Source organism: Neolamprologus multifasciatus, chromosome 19, assembly GCF_963576455.1.
Source record: "Neolamprologus multifasciatus chromosome 19, fNeoMul1.2, whole genome shotgun sequence".
NCBI classification, from domain to species: Eukaryota; Metazoa; Chordata; class Actinopteri; order Cichliformes; family Cichlidae; genus Neolamprologus; species Neolamprologus multifasciatus.
Genome location: NC_140457.1, coordinates 25,027,949 through 25,048,533, shown reverse-complemented (window position 1 = coordinate 25,048,533; position 20,585 = coordinate 25,027,949). Strand labels below are relative to the sequence as shown.

Below are 20,585 nucleotides of genomic sequence, written 5' to 3'. Positions count from 1 at the left end.
CGTAATAGGATGTGTAATCTTTAGTAAAATCTGGAATTTTGATTTAGTTTTGTTGTATGAATTAGGTCCTGTTGCCATAGTAATGAGATGGACTCCTGCACCTCCCTAACCTTTGACTAGACAAGTAGTTAAGAAAAACAATGGATAAAATCAAATGCTGATAAATACTATTTTCCCCCGATACATCCCATATGTCACTATTTGCATAGCACACTGTTTTAACCCAAACGATACAATTTACTTAAACAGTTTTTCTTTGTATATATATATAAAGGGAGATTTGCAACACATTAAATTCAGCTCACATGCCTCGTTCTCTCAGGTATCCTTATTTATAAAGCACGTAACATATAAAAGTAGTTCTACTTACTCACATATTCTCAGTTAGTTTCTTCCACCTGGATCATACAGGCAACAAACAGCATTTTTTGGACATATTTAGTTGAGTCAGTTTCACTGCACTTTTAGCTCCCTGGTCACTTCCTTTCCCCTCAATGATTAAATGCCAGATTACTTCCTGTCAGGCTAATTGAAAGCTGTTAATCTAATAACGTTACTGGAAAGAATTAGTAAGCAAGTCTATCTCATTTGTACCCAAGGTGCATTTGTCAATTTGTTTTTAAAGACTTTTTCAGATGGTTTCCGATAACTGTTGTACTGAATTGGGGGGGAAAGAAAATCTCCTAGAAAACATACATGAATATGAATATCAGTCTAGTGATGCTGTCAGGCTTTCAGTCAGGGTGAAATAATGTTTTACTGTAAAGCTAAAGGGCAAAGCTCTGGTCTTCTACTCAGGTCAGAGTAAAACGAGGGAGTCAAGTGAGCTGGCTTCCAGCTGCAGACGGGGAAACTGAGGTTGAATGCTGATGTCAGGATGGAGGTGAAGGCTCACAGAAAACTGCAGCTCACCTTGTCTGCTCAGCAATCTCCCTCTTTATTACATAACATCCTTAGATAACCCTCCTGGCTCTGGCCCCGTCTTCTGTTCCATCTTTTTGCTTCAAAGTTGAGAATTTTTTTTTTCTAATGTTGTAAATATTTAGCTAGGGGCTGTACAGTGTTGGCCCCTGCTGCTCTGAATACGCAGCTTTGTTAATTGTGTTAAAACACTTTGTGCAGAGCGTGCAGAAGCCTCGGGGGTCCTGGCTACTACTCCTGTTTTTAAGAAGAATGAATGACTTATGCTTATTTTTATGAGCCTTGTTCTCTGCTCACTGGGTATGTGTAGATTTTTGACATAAAGAAAATATAAAGGAATCTATTTAGAAGACAAACACTGGTAGCAGAGGGAGCTTAGTTACTAGCTGAATGAAAATCATTGGATGATGTCAAAATGTTGACCAACGTATGGACTAGTTGCCATCTCTTCTGTTGCATGTTTCTAGTCACTTATCAGCAATATGCTGTTTAGTAATGGAGCAATATCAGCTTACACTCCATTGACTCATATTATTATACGTTCAAGTAGTTCATACAATAATAAACTGACTTATTAACACCTTGGTGGAAGTATTGTTTTTGCTACTGTTTGCGTTTCTGTAATTCTGGCTGCAAACACAACAGCTCAAAAGCTTTTGAATGAATTCTGATAAAACTTTGCAGACGTATAGAGTGGAGTCGTCAAAGGAGCTTGCAAAGAAAAGCGTCTGGACTTCTTTAAGTTGCTACACAGGGGATGACAATGTTGTTGCGTCTGTCATCCCCTATGTAGCCGGTGTATCAGAAAAGCTCAGGAGAGTTTTCTCCAAGCATGACATCCCGGTGCATTTCAGACCCAGCAACACGCTCAGACAAAAACTGGATCACCCGAAAGACAAAACTCCAAAACACAGACTTAACAATGTGGTGTATGCTGTACAGAACTGAAGAAGCTTCTCGGATGAGAGGTGAAACGTCTTCAAGCAACTTAAAGAAGTCCAGACGCTTTTCTTTGCAAGCTCCTTTGACTATGATGACCTGGATGACTGAGAACCTTCACAGACACAGAGTGGAGTCATGTTAACAATCACATCCACCAAGATCGTCAAGGTCAACTTAATGATTTATTGGTGGAAAATTGACAAAACGCCTTCTAACTTAGAAACTATGATTCTTCCAAGTGTGGTGTCTCAGTTTTTAAATATCAGGTCACATTTGACCTCTGACCTCTCCTACAATATGGATCTGAAGGTCAACAAGATAATAATGCTCTGTAGAGCTATTTAAAACCATGTTTTGTACTGCCATTGTTTGTATTGACATTTAGGCATACAGAGAATGATATATGAAGATTCTAAATATCACGATACTTTGGACCTCTGACCTCTTCAAGGTCAAATAAAGTCAAACTTTCATGAAATTATTCTTAAATTCTACTGCCTTTTCACATCTGATCTTTATCTGATTTTTACTGCGCTACAAAGTTCTTAAAGTACGTTTAAAAAACAATAAATAAAACAAAATTAATATATAGACAATACAATACTATTATCCTTAACGGTAAACACAGCCCAGAGAGTGGGCAGTGTTTACCTGGCAAAGGTTGCGCCTTCAAGTGCTTCTTTTTTTTTAATTTAAGTTTTTTTTTTTGCAATTTAAGACAGGCTTTGCCTTAAGCTGTTTTCAAAGGAGCTTGCAAAGAAAAGCGTCTGGACTTCTTTAAGTTACTTGAAGACGTTTCACCTTCATCCGAGAAGCTTCTTCAGTTCTAAGGTCAAATGGTGGAGAGTCCCAGATATAAACCTAGTGGGAGTTTCCCCCCACAGAGGGACAAAAGGACCCCCTGATGATCCTCTAATCGCCTGAGCCAAGGTGTGAAACTGGGTGTGGGTCCCAATCAGCCAGAGTTTCGGGTGAGTTCATTCTGAAACCTGGCCCCACCTTATCATGCGAATTCCTGAGGTCAGATGGCCCAGGGTGTGAGTGGGCGTTAAGGCGTCTGGGGAGGGATCTCAAAACTGGATTATAGATGGCAGAGAGTTGGTGTCGTAAACCACCGCCTCTGTTCAAAGATGGTCGCTCACAGTGGACATAGATGGCTTCTTTCACTCCTCTTTCAAACCATCTGTCCTCTCTGTCCAAAATGTGAACATTGGCGTCCTCGAAAGAGTGACCTTTATCCTTAAGATGCAGATGAACTGCTGAGTCTTGTCCTGTGGAGGTGGCTCTTCTGTGTTGTGCCATGCGCTTGTGAAGTGGCTGTTTGGTCTCTCCAATGTAGAGGTCTGGGCATTCCTCGCTGCACTGTACAGCAAACACCACATTGTTAAGTCTGTATTTTGGAGTTTTGTCTTTCGGGTGAACCAGTTTTTGTCTGAGCGTGTTGCTGGGTCTGAAAGCTCCAAGCTCTGCAAGCTCCTTTGACTACAATGACCTGGATGACTGAGAACCTTCACAGACTTAAGCTGTTTTCATTTCTAGCCTAATCTCTCATTTATATTTTACAGCTTTTGAGGAACCGTATGTATTGAACCTTTAGACTGCAGAGTACTGTAAAGAAGTATTCTCTATAAAGCTGCTGATCTCTCGGCACATTTTTCATTTGATACGTCCAAAGACAGCTTTGTTTTCAGCTGCATAAGCACCTGCACACTGTGATCATTCTGTAAAGACTCGTTAGAGTTTAAGTGGGGATGACACCAAAAATAACTGAGCTCCAGGTTTTGTTTTCTTTGTATACACGTGAATTTTAGTGCGTGTACACCCCCTGAAACCATGTTCCTGCTTTCAGACAGACCTTTCTCTTTCAGGCGCCTCGGCAGTGATGTGTTGCAAAGCCGACAATAACACGGCTGAAAAGAGTCGTAGTGTTATTTATTTACTTTGTCTCATTCGCTGATGTTAAAAGTATGGTGTGCTGTTGATGCTTCGGGCCTTTCTGCTCAGTTTTTTTTCTAATGCCGTCTTACTATAATAAGACTGAATCAGTTATGAGTATCATTATTATTAACACTTACACTGAACCCAGACTAGTGATATCAGTGCTTTAGTCTTAACCTCTGGGGCTGAAGCCAGCTGGAAAAAACTGCATGTCATGGCCATGTCAACAATGACATTAAAAAGCCTGTTTCAGTGGTTTTCGGCTGTGTGATTACCACATGTTAAAGAAATATGTACGACTGCTTTCATGCGTCTCTATAATTAAAAACATCCTGTCTCAGAGTGATGCTGAAAACTAGTTTGTGAATTTATTACGTTTAAACTGGACTGCTGTAATTCACTATTATCAGGCTGCCCTAAAAACGCCCTGAAAGGCCTTCAGTTGATGCATGCATGAGTAAGACTGCTGATGGGGAGAAGAAAGAGAGAGAATATTTCTCCTACATTGGCTTCTCTTCATTGACTCCCTGTTAAATGGAGAATTTAATTTAATTTAATTTCCTTCTCCTCAAATAAAAAGTCTTGAATAATCAGGACCTAATAACGTAGCAGTAGTACACTGAAAAAATAACCTATTGGATTGACATGAAAAAATATGTGCAGTACATCGGTTGCAGGAAGTAAACTTATGTTTAGTCAACTTTATGTTTTTTATAACTGCACAACTTTTACATGTTAAATTAACAAGTTATCAAGTTTGTCAAGTTATCTCATGTTAATATAACACAAAAATGTTTGTTCACATTTAAACTTCTTTTAATGTTGAGTGTATTTAGTTACCTTATGTTAAACCGATATAATTCTTTCATTTTAATGTATGTGTTTGTCTTGATAATCTCAAATTACAAATATCTGTTGGTCTATCAGCTAGTAGACCTGATGTCCTCTGGTTTGTCATGGGTGTTTGGAGTGTTCATCATTCTCACTGTAGTCTCCTCAGGGCTGTGAAATGAGCAGTTTCTGCTCTGCATCAAACCAAAGCTGAGGAACCTGTAAGATTCTGGGCCAAAATATCCTTTAGCTGGATGAACTGGATGAGTCTAGGGAAGTCAGTATGTAGGGAAGGCACACCCACAGCACTCTGTCCTCTGAAGAGAAGAGAAGTCGTTTCTTAAAAGCATATCCATAAACTGAAGCTTGGCATTGGTGTTAAGGCTGCTGTGTTTTAGTCTGTCTTTGTAAGTGTTGTAACAGATCCAGGAGTCCATCCTCAACTCTGTCTATAGTCCATCTCTGGTCCTTGAAGTCTTCAGGGATCAGACATTGAGCAACACTGCATGTCTTCATCTGTTTAAGAGATTAAAACTATTGTTGCATATACTTCATATTAGGAACACGGTTATTTTTGCTGTATTTTCATCCACATACTGATGAGGGGGAGAGAAAAAAATAAATACTGTCATCATCATCATCATCGAGCATTTTTTATAAACACCAAAAAATGTGATTTAACCCGTTGGAGTCAACGCCTGCGACAATGTGTCCAAATCACATGACCTATTTAACGTTTAAATATTTTGCACCATCCTTTTTCAGAATACTGTCGTCACATTTAGTGCAGGAAGAAACGGTGAAAAAACAGATTTTCTAAGACAAGTGCTTACAACCTGAAAGTGCTTGCAAGTAAAACAACCCCTCACCAAAAAACACCCATGTCAATCAATCAGAAAATAAGATGGCAACATGTTGTTGTTGTTGTTGTTGTGTAGTTAGTGCATAGGCTTGTTGTTCTTTATTGCTTTATGTGCTAACATAAGTAATTTTATTTCAGGTACCTGTGAAAGCAGCTCATTTCATGTCAACAAATAAATTAAAGGGAGTAAATGAAGTAAATAACAAAGTAGTAAATGAATGAATAAAGTCTACAAAAGCTTTGAACAGAGAAACATCCACAGACATACGCAGAGCTTTAATATATTTTCAGGGCTTGTAAACAGGATACAAAACATTGGGATAGTTTTTACATTGAAGCTTGGGTCAGTGTAACTAAGTGTAACTTATTACTAAACTAATAGTAATAAAAATACTTTTTAGAAAAATAATAAAAAACAAATCCAAGGAGAAATAAACATCCCAAACATATGTTTCAACCAGCCTTAGTTCAATATTATAGTTTGTCTTTGGGATGCACAAAAAGATAGAGATCCTGGTGTTTCTGTGTATGAAAAGTAACATGTAGTAATCCAAATGGTCAAACACCAGAGAACCAGTTTTATCAAGCGTTTACCAGCATCTATTTTTCTGCTTTACTGAAAAATGTTGAAAAACATTTACAATCATTAATCTTAAATGTGATTCTCTATTTAAATTCTTGGCTGGTTTAGGTTCCTAATTGTGTTGTGAAAGATAATGATGGATTATAGAGGCTAATAACTATGTTTTCTCTGTGTTTTTCTCAGTTTTGCTGGTTTCCCCCCGTTGAACTTTGAGCTGCATAACAATTTATTTCTAAATGACAAAATGTCATTTAGCTGTAATTTTGATGGATGCTGAAGTGCGACTTAGAACATAATAGTCTCTTGTTTTGCTGCAAATCGCTTGACCATATCTACCAGTTTCTCTGTCAATAAAATGAATACAAACATGGTAGCTGCTTAATGACATTGTAAAGTAATGAAAATTGGGCTTGCTGTTATGAATAGGAACACCTCAATATCTTTACTACTTGATGTGGTTGTAAAGATGCGTCTTATTTGTTGCACATATCCTAATTTGGGTAGTTCAAGTCTTTTTTAGTCGTGAACATAAAGCACTTTTTGAATGAAACAATTAACTTGCAGGTAAACTAAAAACAACAAAAGCTGTAATTAGAGTTTTCTTTGCTCCATAATTCATGTTCCCTTGTGCAGCTCTTATGTAAGCACATAAAAGGTCTCTAACAAACTTTTTCAAAAGTTTTAATTGCTGCTGTGGGCGGCTCTGATTTTCTGCCTGTTTTGATTACATGTAAAAGTATTGTTGCAACAAAATATCAGTCTCAGCATTTCTACACGTGTTTCAGGGTTTCATTCCCCCCGTTGTGATGACACTGTTAAGACAGATTTGACATGGATGCAACTTATAATAACCAATTTCTCTCTTTTCATACTCGTCCCGCTCCTTCCCCATACCTTCCTACATTTCTAATATTTCTTTTTTTTCCTTTTCCTTCCTCCTTTCTCTCTCACTGCTGCTCAGGGCATCAGTAGCCTGTTCAGCTCTCTGAAGGTGGTCCGCCTGCTGCGTCTGGGCCGGGTGGCCAGAAAATTGGACCACTACCTGGAGTATGGTGCTGCTGTTCTGGTCCTCCTGGTCTGCGTGTTTGGACTGGTGGCCCACTGGCTTGCCTGCATCTGGTACACTGTGTTTGAAATGATTTCAAAAGTCATTGAAGAAACCTTCCCTTGTAGTAACATCTAAAGGCTGCTGCTGGCTCTTCTAGGGATTTACCTAACCTCACTGCACCTAATTACTCATGCATGCTCATTGCTTCCTTGTCCCTATCTGTGTTTTAAAAATCATACACTGCTGTTCTGCTTTGTTTAGTTTCTTCCACATGATATTGAGGAATATGCTAATTTAATTTGCCCCATAGCAAGATTAGGGGAACAGTTCCCACATGAAAACGCAGAAACCCACTTCAAATCGTTACTTAATTTCACATAATCATGAACATTTAACACAACAACGTATTGCTCACTGAAATGTAGTCCATGGTCATTTTTGTACATTTCTTGTATTCTTGTAAGTCACTTAAATTACTTAGTTAAATACTTCTAATGTATACTTCCAAAGGTGCATTAGTTTATTTTTATTAAGATTAAAATGAACAGTCCATAAACACACCTAAAGTCTGTCATATGATAAAGGATTAACGATTTCAATAACCGTAATGAATATTTACTGAAGTTGTCAAAAGTGTCAGATTTTATGCGCCCAATTAATGAAAGGAATAAAAACGGTTTACATATTTTTTTAAAGAGTTTTCCTTTCATCTAAATCATAGTTGTGATTGCTTCTGTAATGAAACAGTTCTTTCCTGCATTATGTTGTCTGTCATTTTCTTTGAAGCCTACTATGTTTGCACATTAAACCTGTAATGTTGAACTGCCGCATGCTTTAAATTTGGGTTGGGCAGCATTTTTTTAACCAGAGCACCACATTGTCTTACATAAAGTAAGCAAATGGCCAACAGGATAACTAAATTGATACATATAAATGTATTTGAAAGAAGACGGTGATATTTAAGCACATTTACAGATTTGTTGAAATCAGCTTTCTTAGAATATAATCTCTCATTTAGTCAAGGCTGCTGAAAGTAAATGAAATAAATCAAATCTCAATCTAATTGTTCAGTTGTCAGACTAGCTGAATGTACTTAAACTATTAAACTAGGTACTTAAATGTATTCAAATTCTGATTTTGTCCCAAACAGGTACAGCATCGGAGACTACGAGGTTATCGATGAAGCCACCAACACCATCAAGATGGACAGTTGGCTTTATCAGCTGGCTATCAGCATTGGATCGCCTTACCAATACAACGCCAGCGGTTCTGGAGAATGGGAGGGCGGCCCTGGCAAGGATTCTCTGTACATCACGTCCCTGTATTTCACCATGACCAGCTTGACGACCATTGGATTTGGAAACATTGCCCCCACCACAGACGGAGAGAAGATCTTTTCTGTGGCCATGATGATGGTGGGATGTAAGTACAAGCTATGTGTTGTTTGGGCTTTTTGGTGATTTTCATGGGGCAAACGGGTATTGGCTGATGTTTCTGGAGACCATTTCCACCCAGTAGTTGTCCTCTGCTGCTGTAATATTCTTTGCAGACATTAGAGTTGTCTGAAGGAACGCACGTGATGGAGGTTTGATATGTGCTGACATAATGTGGTGTTTGAAAGGTTCAGGTGTTGTTAGTTAGTCAGTCCAATGCTTTATTTCTACGGTAGTAATTTTAATGATTAAAGATATAGTTGAACACTTAAGACATCTAAGAGGTAATTACTAATGAATTTACTGACGGCTAAATCAGGTTGAAAATTCTTGTTGCACAGTCATTTGTGCAATCACACTCAGAATTCACAACGAATGGACCACAATGAATACTTAACATTTTAACTACACCAACTTTCGACTTATGATATTTATAAGGTCAAAATTTGTGCTCAGGGTACACCCCATCACAAAAGGATAACATCACATCACACCTGGCCAAATGCTAGAAAAGAATGCATTGAGACGCTTTAAACATTCAAACGTGTGACTAAAGGCGTTGTTAAAAACAATGTTAAGAAAAGAGCCCAAGAGAAAAGCATGTTGGAGTTGTCACGGAAATGTCCCAGTGTTGGCCTCATTTGCAGATCATTCTTGGATTAAAAAACATGGTTATTCATAACCATGACGCAAACCAGACACACACATACCTCGCCCTGATGTATACGCTCACAGACTTTTAACATCAGTTCCCCTTGTGAGGACACTTTTTACCTAAACTCTGGACACGCCAAGCCACATTTGGAGTATCATAACTGTGCACTCAGATGAGTGCTTTGGCTTAGTATGAGCTGCCGCAGAGCAATTTAACATTATAATTAAGCAGTAATTTCACAGTCCTGCCTTTGTTGCAAAAGGATTTCTGACTGTCTGTCTATGTTAGGCTTTTGGGCCACGTAAAGTGTCCATATTTTGATAGATTCTGGTCAGCTGTGTGCAAATAGGTTCATTGTATGTTTGACTGCTGTTGTCTCAAGAGACTGTAGTTGGAAGGAATTTGAATTTGCTCACCTGTGTGTGTGTGTGTGTGTGTGTGTGTGTGTGTGTACCTGACATGTGCACCGTATACGGTTTAATTATTGTCATGTATATTGTGTGTAAGGCAGCATATTTTCCTCAGCTGTGTGGACCAGTTCAGTTCAGTTTTGACTGACATACTTTAGTTATATTAGAATGTAAAACAAATATAGTACAATACCCACTCTATATCCTATTTTTACATTTTTAACAGGCTATATCAGGGTTTAACATACCCTGCTAATCATTACCATGATATTCTTGGTATCTAATATTGACTTCTTCACAAAAATCCACCTGATGTTTATATTAGGGCTGGGTATCGTCACTGATTTCTAGAATCGATTCAATTCCGATTCACAAGGTCTCAAATCGATTCGATCCATGATTTGATTTAATTCGATTCGATTTGATTTAATTCGATTTGAATCTGGGAAATTTTGACAATCAGAAATATTATAATTCAGATCAGTACATTTACATATTTTTGTATCTATAAAAAGGAAGCTGACACATGCAAGACTTTATCACAGGTGTGAGCATCACAGCAGATGCCTTTGTGTCAAAGTAGCTGAAGATAAAACACAGAAAAACATGAAGGTGATTTTCCTGTTCTGGGATTTTATAAAAATATTCTGCAGTACATCAAAAACGAAAGAAAACCATTAATCAACACATGAACATTACCTCTGAAGTTACAGCGGTTTTATTAGAGACACAGCTTAGCGTTTTGCATTTTGCATAATTTCAAAAAGTTTAAATTTGTTCAGTATTGAACGGCAGAAATTAGGTTTTCTTTTCGGAAGTATATAAAATGGGAAAAAAAATGTCGGCCGACAGCGCTGTGAACAACAGTAGACTTGTGCGTAACAAGCAAGCGAATAATGAAGAAAACAGTACAGAGAGAGAGAGAGCTGTGCATCGTGGTGGAAACAAAACAGTAAAAGTCAGAGTGAATACATGACGATGTTTATGTGAAGCGTAGTTTGGATCTTCTTTTGCTGCTGGTTCGGTCAATATTGTTTGGAGAGACATCAAACTAACAGCTTTAGAATCGGCGCATAAAGGGCGTGAACACAAAGCGCGACCCGCCGACAGATCAGAATCAGCGAGCTGTCGGCTTTCAGCCCCGACCGTGAGAAAGGCGACATCTTCTGATCCGCGGTTGCGCTGTGTGTTTAAGTCTTTGTGCAGAATCCGTGTTCCTGCTCTCATTTACTGTCTTAGCTGTTTGGTGGTTGTTGAAATTTTGTGAGATTTCACCAGAGATTCTGGCATTTCGGGCAAAAATAAATTTATATTAAAAAATCGATTCAGGATTTTAATGAATCGATTTTACGTTATCCAAGCCAGAATCGATAAATCGATTATAAAAACCCACCCCTAGTTTATATGCAGCAAGCTTTAAGGTTATTATTGAACAGGATATCACAGTTGATTTAAATAATGGAAAACATTAACAGGAAAATAGCTGCTGAAAACGTTTCTCTAAACATATTAAAGGCTTTTGCTTGGAAGCACCATACTGCTGATGAAAGCAGGAGATAACCAGAAAGAACAATAGAAGGCAGCGTGAGGCAGAGATGAAAAATGGAAAATTGTGCTCCCTGTGGTTAACCTGAAGAATCATCTGAACAAATGACTTAGCGATGTAATATTTCACAGTGAACAGCGAATCCTTTTCCTTAAAAAAAAAAAGTAATTCCATTATTCTGCATTTCAGAGAAAAAAAATGCTCACATGGAAATCTCATCCAGCTTCATCTTCAGCTGTGAATCTTATTTGTTCCCTTGACCTTTCCCAAGTTGCCAAAGCCTGACTATAGCTCATTAGTTACAGTTTCACAGGCTCATGGTGGACACTACATAGAGGAATGAAGCACAAGAGTAAGAGGAAAAACTTTGCAGAGTGTTCCCACATGTTATATTTCTTAAAGTAACGGAGTTGTGTGGTGCCTTAAGATTCGGTCCTGGTTTTTATCTGAAGATAAGTCAGGATCTTCTTACACTGTGCATTTTATGTGTGAATACAAGACTTTAGAAAGTAGAAGTCAGTTCAGTTTTATTGAAACAACAAATAACAAAAACAGTCACCTTAAGACCTGATAATAAAAGAAAGGAAACCCCAACAATCACACAACCTTGTATGAACAAGCACTTGGTGACAGTGGAAAGGAAAAACTCCCTTTAACAGGAAGAAACCTCAGGGCTTACGGAGGAGCAGCCATCTGCCCTGACTGACAGATGTTTTTGTCTTTTGTTTTGTCTGATATGGAGGGAAGATATGATGGAGCATTTGTTGATATGAACCTGCAGACAGGATCATGGCTCTGCTAGTTCGAATGGATCAGGACTCCAGTTTCAAATATTATCAGTCCAGTAAAGGGCCATTATGAGTCAATGTCACTCCCGTACAGTTACATCCACAACCTGTTGGGCAAAGACAATTTTTATGCACCATTGCAGTGGATTTTAAATCAGTATGTGATTGAAGTGTAGCCTTTCAGCCTTAATTCAAGGGATTTTACAAACTTACTTTGAGCCATTTTCAGAGGCTCAAAGTAAGGTTGTAAAATCCCTGTGGTAACAGTTACCACAAAATCTCTGTGTTACCCATTGAATTAAAGTTGAAAGTCTAACACTTCAATCACATATCAGTTGTTTGATTTAAAATCCACTGTTGATTCACAAATTGTGGATGAAAACAGCCACCCTCAGAAAGTAGCAGGTTCATTATCGTCAAATTTTATAGTTAATGTGCACCAAAAAGGTGGGGGATGTTTCCGCCTAAAAGAGGTGGAATAAATGCATGAATAAATGTTAACATGAGGCGGTGGCAGTGGTTAGACAGGAGTTGAAGGGTCTGTTAAGCTTCAATGAGACTCAAATTTTCACATGCTGTTTTATAAAACACCATAATATTAGAAAAGCTAATTGCTTGGATTAAAATAACCCCTTCACAATGTTATCCACATGTTGGCAAGTTTGATTTTCTATGCTACCAGGCTGACATAATCTAGTTTGCGTTTCTATTTATTACTGAGATAAGTAGAAAAAATGGGCGATAATGCGCTGTGGACTAGCACTTGGAGTCAAAGTATAGGATAAAATCTGTGAAACTAAGCAATTAGTCCAAAAGCAGACATCATGTGGCCAATGGTTATTTTTAAGTGTTCGCTTGTTTTCAGATCTTTCATTAAAGCATTTGGCAGTTTTCCTCATACGTGTCACGTACAACTTTTAAAGCCAGTTTTCAGTTTGCCAAAACTCCATGAAGACTCTGCCTGCTTGGCACAATTTATTATCCATTCGAGTGGTATAAACAATCTGTTTGATCCTGTTTGTTCAGTCGTTTCTCTAAAAACCTTTCATTGTTTTTGAGGAAGATGAGTTCTCCCCTCCTAAATTGTATTGCAAAAGCATTTCTGTCTGGCATTCTTGATGCTTCTGCTGGCCTGATGGGGCTTGTGTAACAATGTCTATATCCTGGAGGAAAACCTACTTTCAGCTCATCAATTATTTAAGTGTACGCACAGTCTGCAAAACTGCAAATACAGATTCTTACACAGTGTTCTTTTTCTATCAAGCAGTCCTCTGGAGGCTTCGTCAGGGGAAAGACGAACAGAACAGTTTAGGTAGAAAGGTCAAATAGTTATTTTAGCTATGACCTCTAAAATAGGCATTCAAATTGCCAACAGCAGTGTGAGTAGTGTTTTCTATGATTATGTTTCTCAAAATTACAAATGTTTAAGTGAAATCTCTCTCGTTGTACAAGTCGCAAATCTTAAGAACTCATAAGTGTTATCACAACCGCAATATTTTACACAACTCGAATCAGGAATCTTGTACCTGTCTTGTATTTTGCAGTTGTTTCACTTGGCAAGAAATTGCTTTTTTCTGTAGACACAACTGCCTTAGGGAAAAGCTGCTGTACATTATTTATCACATCTTTTATGCCTGAACAATTTAATTACGGTCGCTCTTTTTTTTATCCTGTGCAAATAAGTTATGTGTCTTTAGAACACTGTGGCTGTAGTTAAGCATTTTTGTCGAGTTTATCGTTGTAATCATTAAGTCTTGTTCAGGGCAACATTGTCACGGCCAGCGGGGGCAGACCGTGTGGAGAGTGTGTGTGGTGGACCCAGGCGCGAACACAGGCGAGGAGACGGGAGTGAACTTAAACTGAAAGCGAGCTTTTATTTGGGCTGATGCAGAAGGGAGTAGACAAAACATAACAGGGACAGAGACTGCAACTAACCAAAAACCTAAACTGGAAAAACACTAACCTGACTGAAAGGCATAACTATGATCACTGTGAACAGAATGTTGTGCAGATGCATGGAAACTGTGAACCAAGTGGCGTGACGAAAGAGACATGAACATGACCTGCACGGAACCTCGTCGTGCGGCTGCATGAAAAACAACATAAACCAAATGGCAAACATGAACTGCACAGAATCCTGAAAACCACTTCACTTGACCAGGGGGGAAGTACACAGACGACGCGATGACGAACAAAGGAAGACTGAGGACTTAAATACACACATGAGGTGATCAGGGGAAGTGGAGACACATGAGAACAAAGCTGACTCGAATGAAACATAATGACAATACAGGGGAAAGTAACACCAACTACAATGAACAATGGCTGTATCCCAATTCAGGGTCTGCAGCCTTAAAGTACGCAGCCTCAACGATCCTCAAGGGCCACGTACTCAAAGACCGCTAAGGCCAGAAGTGCGAGGCTTGTGAAATGGGACGGTCTAGCCTCCGTTGCGCTGCCCAGGTTGCCTAGCAACCATGATACTAACAGCTGGAAACATTTCATACGGCTTTGTTTGATAGAAATGAAGGAGAAAATCTTTTGTTCATTTGTTTGTTTGTTTCTACATGAGCTTTGATCATTCTCTGATTAAGGTCAGCTATTGAACGCCGTATATTTTAAAGTAAAGGTTTTAAAACCAAGTTAGTACAAACGTCACTAATGTCACATAACTTTGCCGACATGTGGCCAACAGTAATGTTTTAATGTTCTTCGTTATTAAACATTTGCACATAAATAAGTGACATGATATTCAGTACTTACTTAAAGTTTACTCTTCGGGCGCCCCTCATCCGCCGTTTTTTTTCGGCAAAATTATCCACACCCACCGCCGCGCTATGCATTCTGGGATATGTTGGGCCACGAAGTCTACACCGCCACGTCCTTAAAATTCAGGGAAATGAAGGACGCATTTGAGGGCCGCATTTCGAGCCTTCGAATTGGGACAGCCTTCGTCGTGTCGCTGTGACGTAATCGGCCTTAAAATGCGGCCTTTAAGGCTGCAGACCCTGAATTGGGATGCAGCCAAAGAACACCAGACTCTTACAAAATAAAACAGGAAACACGGAGACATAGACATGGAGATAAAACATGACATGAACTTAACATAACCACATAGACATGAAACATGACATGAACTTAACCGCGTAGACATGAAACGTAGACGCAGAAACCAGGGAGACTGAGTACAGGCGGAGATGACAGAAATAACTAAGAAGATCTGAACAGCAACCTAGAATTTAACTAGATTGAAAATGAATACAAAAATACATAAAACTCAAACACGGGGTCACACGACCCAGTACCGTGACAAACATGGTGTTTGTAAAGTAGTTTTTTGTCAGTCACAGCTCTATTTCGCTCACTTTCTGGAATATTTTCCAGCACTGAATTAGAGTTTTCAGTCAAATTACTTCAAACTTTCATACATATTTAAATATGTATGAAAGAGCAAATACAGTAACACACTGTCCAAGGTTTGTATTTCAAGGTTTGAAATACGTACATTCAGTTTTGTGTCACTGCTGCTCATCCAAATTGTCCTTTTCAAGCACAACCCAAGAATGCTCTACTGGGCTGAGATCTGGTGGCTGTGGAGGCCGTTGGAGTGCAGTGTTTTTCAGTCTTCTGTTGTCTAATTTAGGCCAGTTTGTGCAAAATGTAGCCTTAGTTTCTTGCAGTTAGCTGCTAGGTGTGGTCTTCTGTCGCTGTAGCCCATCTGCTTCAAGGTCAAATGTGTTGTGCTTTCAGTAATGCTCTTCTGCATAACTTTTTTGTAACGAGTGGTTAATTTTTTACTGTTTCCTTCCTATCAGCTCACAGTAGTCTGGCCATTCTCTTCTGCCAGACCATTCCCTGTAAAGCCTGGAGATGGCTGTGCAGGGAAATCGCAGTACATCAACATGTCTGAAATACTCACACCAGCCCGCCTGACATCATCAGCCATGCTTCAGTTATCTTTCTTCCTTATTCTGATGCTCGGTTTGAACTTCAGCTGGCTGTCTTCATCATGTCTACATGACTAAATGTTTTGAGTTGCTGCTCACAGGCTGATTAGATACTTGGACACTGGAACAGGCTTCTCAAGCCAGGACTTTGCATGACATCATGCTGGCTCTGTTCACCTTTTACAGTGGGGCAAAAAAGTATTTAGTCAGCCACCGATTGTGCAAGTTCCCCCACTTAAAATGATGACAGAGGTCAGTAATTTGCACCAGAGGTACACTTCAACTGTGAGAGACAGAATGTGAAAAAAAAATCCATGAATTCACATGGTAGGATTTGTAAAGAATTTATTCGTAAATCAGGGTGGAAAATAAGTATTTGGTCAATAACAAAAATACAACTCAATACTTTGTAACATAACCTTTGTTGGCAATAACAGAGGTCAAACGTTTACTATAGGTCTTTACCAGGTTTGCACACACAGTAGCTGGTATTTTGGCCCATTCCTCCATGCAGATCTTCTCAAGAGCAGTGATGTTTTGGGGCTGTCGCCGAGCAACACGGACTTTCAACTCCCGCCACAGATTTTCTATGGGGTTGAGGTCTGGAGACTGGCTAGGCCACTCCAGGACTTTCAAATGCTTCTTACGGAGCCACTCCTTTGTTGCCTGGGCGGTGTGTTTTGGATCATTGTCATGTTGGAAGACCCAGCCTCGTTTCATCTTCAAAGTTCTCACTGATGGAAGGAGGTTTTGGCTCAAAATCTCACGATACTTGGCCCCATTCATTCTGTCCTTAACACGGATCAGTCGTCCTGTCCCCTTGGCAGAAAAACAGCCCCATAGCATGATGTTTCCACCCCCATGCTTCACAGTAGGTATGGTGTTCTTGGGATGCAACTCAGTATTCTTCTTCCTCCAAACACGACGAGTTGAGTTTATACCAAAAAGTTCTACTTTGGTTTCATCTGACCACATGACATTCTCCCAATCCTCTGCTGTATCATCCATGTGCTCTCTGGCAAACTTCAGACGGGCCTGGACATGCACTGGCTTCAGCAGCGGAACACGTCTGGCACTGCGGGATTTGATTCCCTGCCGTTGTAGTGTGTTACTGATGGTGACCTTTGTTACTTTGGTCCCAGCTCTCTGCAGGTCATTCACCAGGTCCCCCCGTGTGGTTCTGGGATCTTTGCTCACCGTTCTCATGATCATTTTGACCCCACGGGATGAGATCTTGCGTGGAGCCCCAGATCGAGGGAGATTATCAGTGGTCTTGTATGTCTTCCATTTTCTGATGATTGCTCCCACAGTTGATTTTTTCACACCAAGCTGCTTGCCTATTGTAGATTCACTCTTCCCAGTCTGGTGCAGGTCTACAATTCTTTTCCTGGTGTCCTTCGAAAGCTCTTTGGTCTTGGCCATGGCGGAGTTTGGAGTCTGACTGGTTGAGGCTGTGGACAGGTGTCTTTTATACAGATGATGAGGTCAAACAGGTGCCATTCATACAGGTGACGAGTGGGGGACAGAAAAGCTTCTTACAGAAGACGTTACAGGTCTGTGAGAGCCAGGGATTTTCCTTGTTTGAGCTGACCAAATACTTATTTTCCACCCTGATTTACGAATAAATTCTTTACAAATCCTACCATGTGAATTCATGGATTTTTTTTTCACATTCTGTCTCTCACAGTTGAAGTGTACCTCTGGTGCAAATTACTGACCTCTGTCATCATTTTAAGTGGGGGAACTTGCACAATCGGTGGCTGACTAAATACTTTTTTGCCCCACTGTATATACAGGAATAACTGGTCTACTGTACAGTCTTTCTGATGAAATATTCCAGAGTTTTACCTGTATAAGGTTGCAGGTAAAAATTAAACTTTCAAAAAGATCTGGATATTGTGAACATTGTGAATAATATTTTTTATTTTAAAAAATCAACAATATTGTCCCTGAAAATGTTCGTTTTCATGCTGTGTTTTGATTTTCAGCTGAGAATCAATCCCGACTCAAAGCCTGTGGTTTGATATCTTTGATATCTTCTGGCTGGAGGGATGATCCGTGTCCTTCAGCTTTATTCAGTATAGATTAAGGATGTGGAGTTCACTTGAATCAAAAATGTAAGCGTTTTTGCAGAAAGCACTGCTGTTTGGATTTAGGGGTTGAAAGATTTGTTTTTGGAACAAACAAATAGTTTTTGGCAACCTGTCGTATCATCTGACTTTGTCCATTTTAAGGACAGGGAAACAAAGCAACACACATCCAGCTTGCAGCTTGCAGCCAATGGCTATTTTTAGGTGTTCACGTTTGTTCTTAGCCTTCCTTAAAGTGTTTGGTGGCATTAAGCAGTGTTTCTCTTACACATCCTATAAAAATGTAAAAAGCCAACTTTCTCTGCTTGCCAAATATCCAAAAGATTCCAGCCTGTAGAAAGTGTTAAGTTTGTCCATTTTAAAAACACTATGAAGATTTCTTTTTTTAATCAGCCACTTTGTGAAAGCCAACATTTTGGAAAAGCAGTGTTTTTATAATTTTCCCTTTAACTAATCTGTTTCTAGCCTGAGGTTTAGTATCTGGGCCAAGCCAGAACCTCCTTGGGCCGCACTACATATTGTTTATTTCTGGCACCTGGACCTTAAACAGCCTCGGCTCCGTAGTAAACAATAGAGAGACATGATATGTTTTTCAGTGTCTGTTCTGTCTGGCTGTGACTGATAGTCCTCTTGGCATGGCAGCCTCTCACACAGGCTGTGGGCAGTTTTACTGATCTCAGCAAGCAAGTGCTGATAGTGGGACAGATTCATTTCGCTTTCTGGATTTTTCCCGAGACTTACAGTGCATTACAATATAAATAGTCAGATTTACACCACCGTCAAGCTGCAGGAGAAAAAATATTTCCAACAAGGTGCCATTTAAGCATGGTTTATAAGCTTGAAGCGTTATGCCTGTGTTGTAGTCCACAGATCAGTCACTGCTGTTCTCATTAATAAGGATTTTGGAATGCCGAGTTGTGAAAATACATTTCTCTGGCATAATACCCATGATGTCATCAAAGAGCAACTCAGTACCAGCTCTTTAAAAAGTTCCATGTTCCTGAAATTCCTTTAAAAAAGGAAAATATTGCTTAGGGAAAGCTTGGATTAATTTGAATTCATTCAATTAATCTTTAGTTAATGTTTCAATTTATGCAATGCTAATGTAAAAATGTAAGAAGAAGAATGTTTGTTCTAAAAATATTATAAAATTGAATTGAATAACCATACCCCAAATTTAATATTGCACATTTATGTTAGAAAAATACATCATATTATCATGTTATTTTATAAGGCTGAAGTAATGTTACTGACTAAGTTTTTATGTGTTCTGAATATTTTGCAAATACTGAGCAGTGCTGTAACAATGTCACCAGCTGGTAATGTTGAACTCCATAATCTTGGATTATGTAACGTAACTGTGTGGTCGTAAATGTCCTCTTTTGTCTCTGTAGCCACACTCACCTTTGATGTCACAGAGCACTAACATGTGAGATGGTGATCAAAAACTTTCAGTTGGTGTTACAGATGCATCAATTAAACTTCAAATATCTGCTGACACTGACTACTCATCCGGTATCTGTGTTAAATTTTTATGCTGTATTCGTCACACTGAGGCATGGGAATCCGATTGGAATACAAATTATTCTTTAAATGTGTAAGGCAAAATCTAATTTGACATTAACACTCCAATGTGCAATGAAGATGTAACAAATAGTGATGGTGATGTGTGTAGAGTGAAGTAAATGAGAGAGAATATGAAGTGAAAGACTATTAAAATGTTAATGGAGTTGATGACAACATGTTATGTTGCTGTAAGTGTAATAAAGTAAAAGGTATTAAACTGAACCAGATATCTTCAGGCCGCTACAGCTACATTAGCATAACAGCCTTTGGCAGCCATTCCCCAACTCTCTGTGAATGGTACTCATGACCACTGTTTAATTGTCATTGATCAGTAGTCATTGATCAGTGGTTGTTGTACAATGGTCTAGAGATGGCACGATACCACTTTTTTATGTCCGATACCGATATCATAAATTTGGATATCTGCCGATACCGATATGAATCCGATATAGTGTTTTTTAATCAATAAAACTGTTTTTTAATATCTTGCTGCATTTTGTATAAGTTCATACTCAAGTTTAAATAAATAACAACACTAAAGCTATTCTGTTATACCTGTATGTAAAAAATACACTGCACCCAAAATATTTCATAGTTCAGCAACACTGATCAATCTAATAACCTTAAACCTGCTCCATCCTCCCTATTCTGGTATTTTAAAGAGTACTTAGCAGAAATATTAACCAACCTAGCTAATAGGGTTGCAAACTCCCAACAAAAAAAAATAGGGACCCACCCTCCACCTCATGATGCTTAATCAACGTAATCAACTTTAATTTGATTCAGTGTGAAAAAAAATGCACAGAAATAAATTATTTTTCAGAATCTATAATCTATAATTAATCTATAATCTATAATTAAATAGATTCAATTCAATCATCTTTCTTCAACAGAATTGCAGACTGCACAGATGGTATCTTCCCAAAAGAAAAAGTACTATAGCTTACTAGGGTATATTAGACTTAACAGTTACTATATACAGTAATGAACTTCTATATATTTTACATAAGATTAAAACTTTGGGT

At 38.8% G+C, this 20,585-nt stretch overlaps 1 protein-coding gene across 3 annotated transcripts in view; it reads left to right on the top strand.

The window, feature by feature from the left end:
* The window catches only part of kcnh5b (potassium voltage-gated channel, subfamily H (eag-related), member 5b), a 199,346-nt gene that overhangs the window by 50,392 nt on the left and 128,369 nt on the right, over positions 1–20,585 (top strand). For all 3 annotated transcript variants that reach the window (XR_014871273.1, XM_085144145.1, XM_085144144.1), the window contains exons 7-8: positions 7,039–7,196; positions 8,276–8,547. Coding sequence is in view for 2 of the 3 variants with exons in the window: in XM_085144145.1 (XP_085000271.1) it covers positions 7,039–7,196; positions 8,276–8,547 (430 nt within the window). In the remaining variant the exon portion in view is untranslated. The remainder of the gene's footprint in view (positions 1–7,038; positions 7,197–8,275; positions 8,548–20,585) is intronic.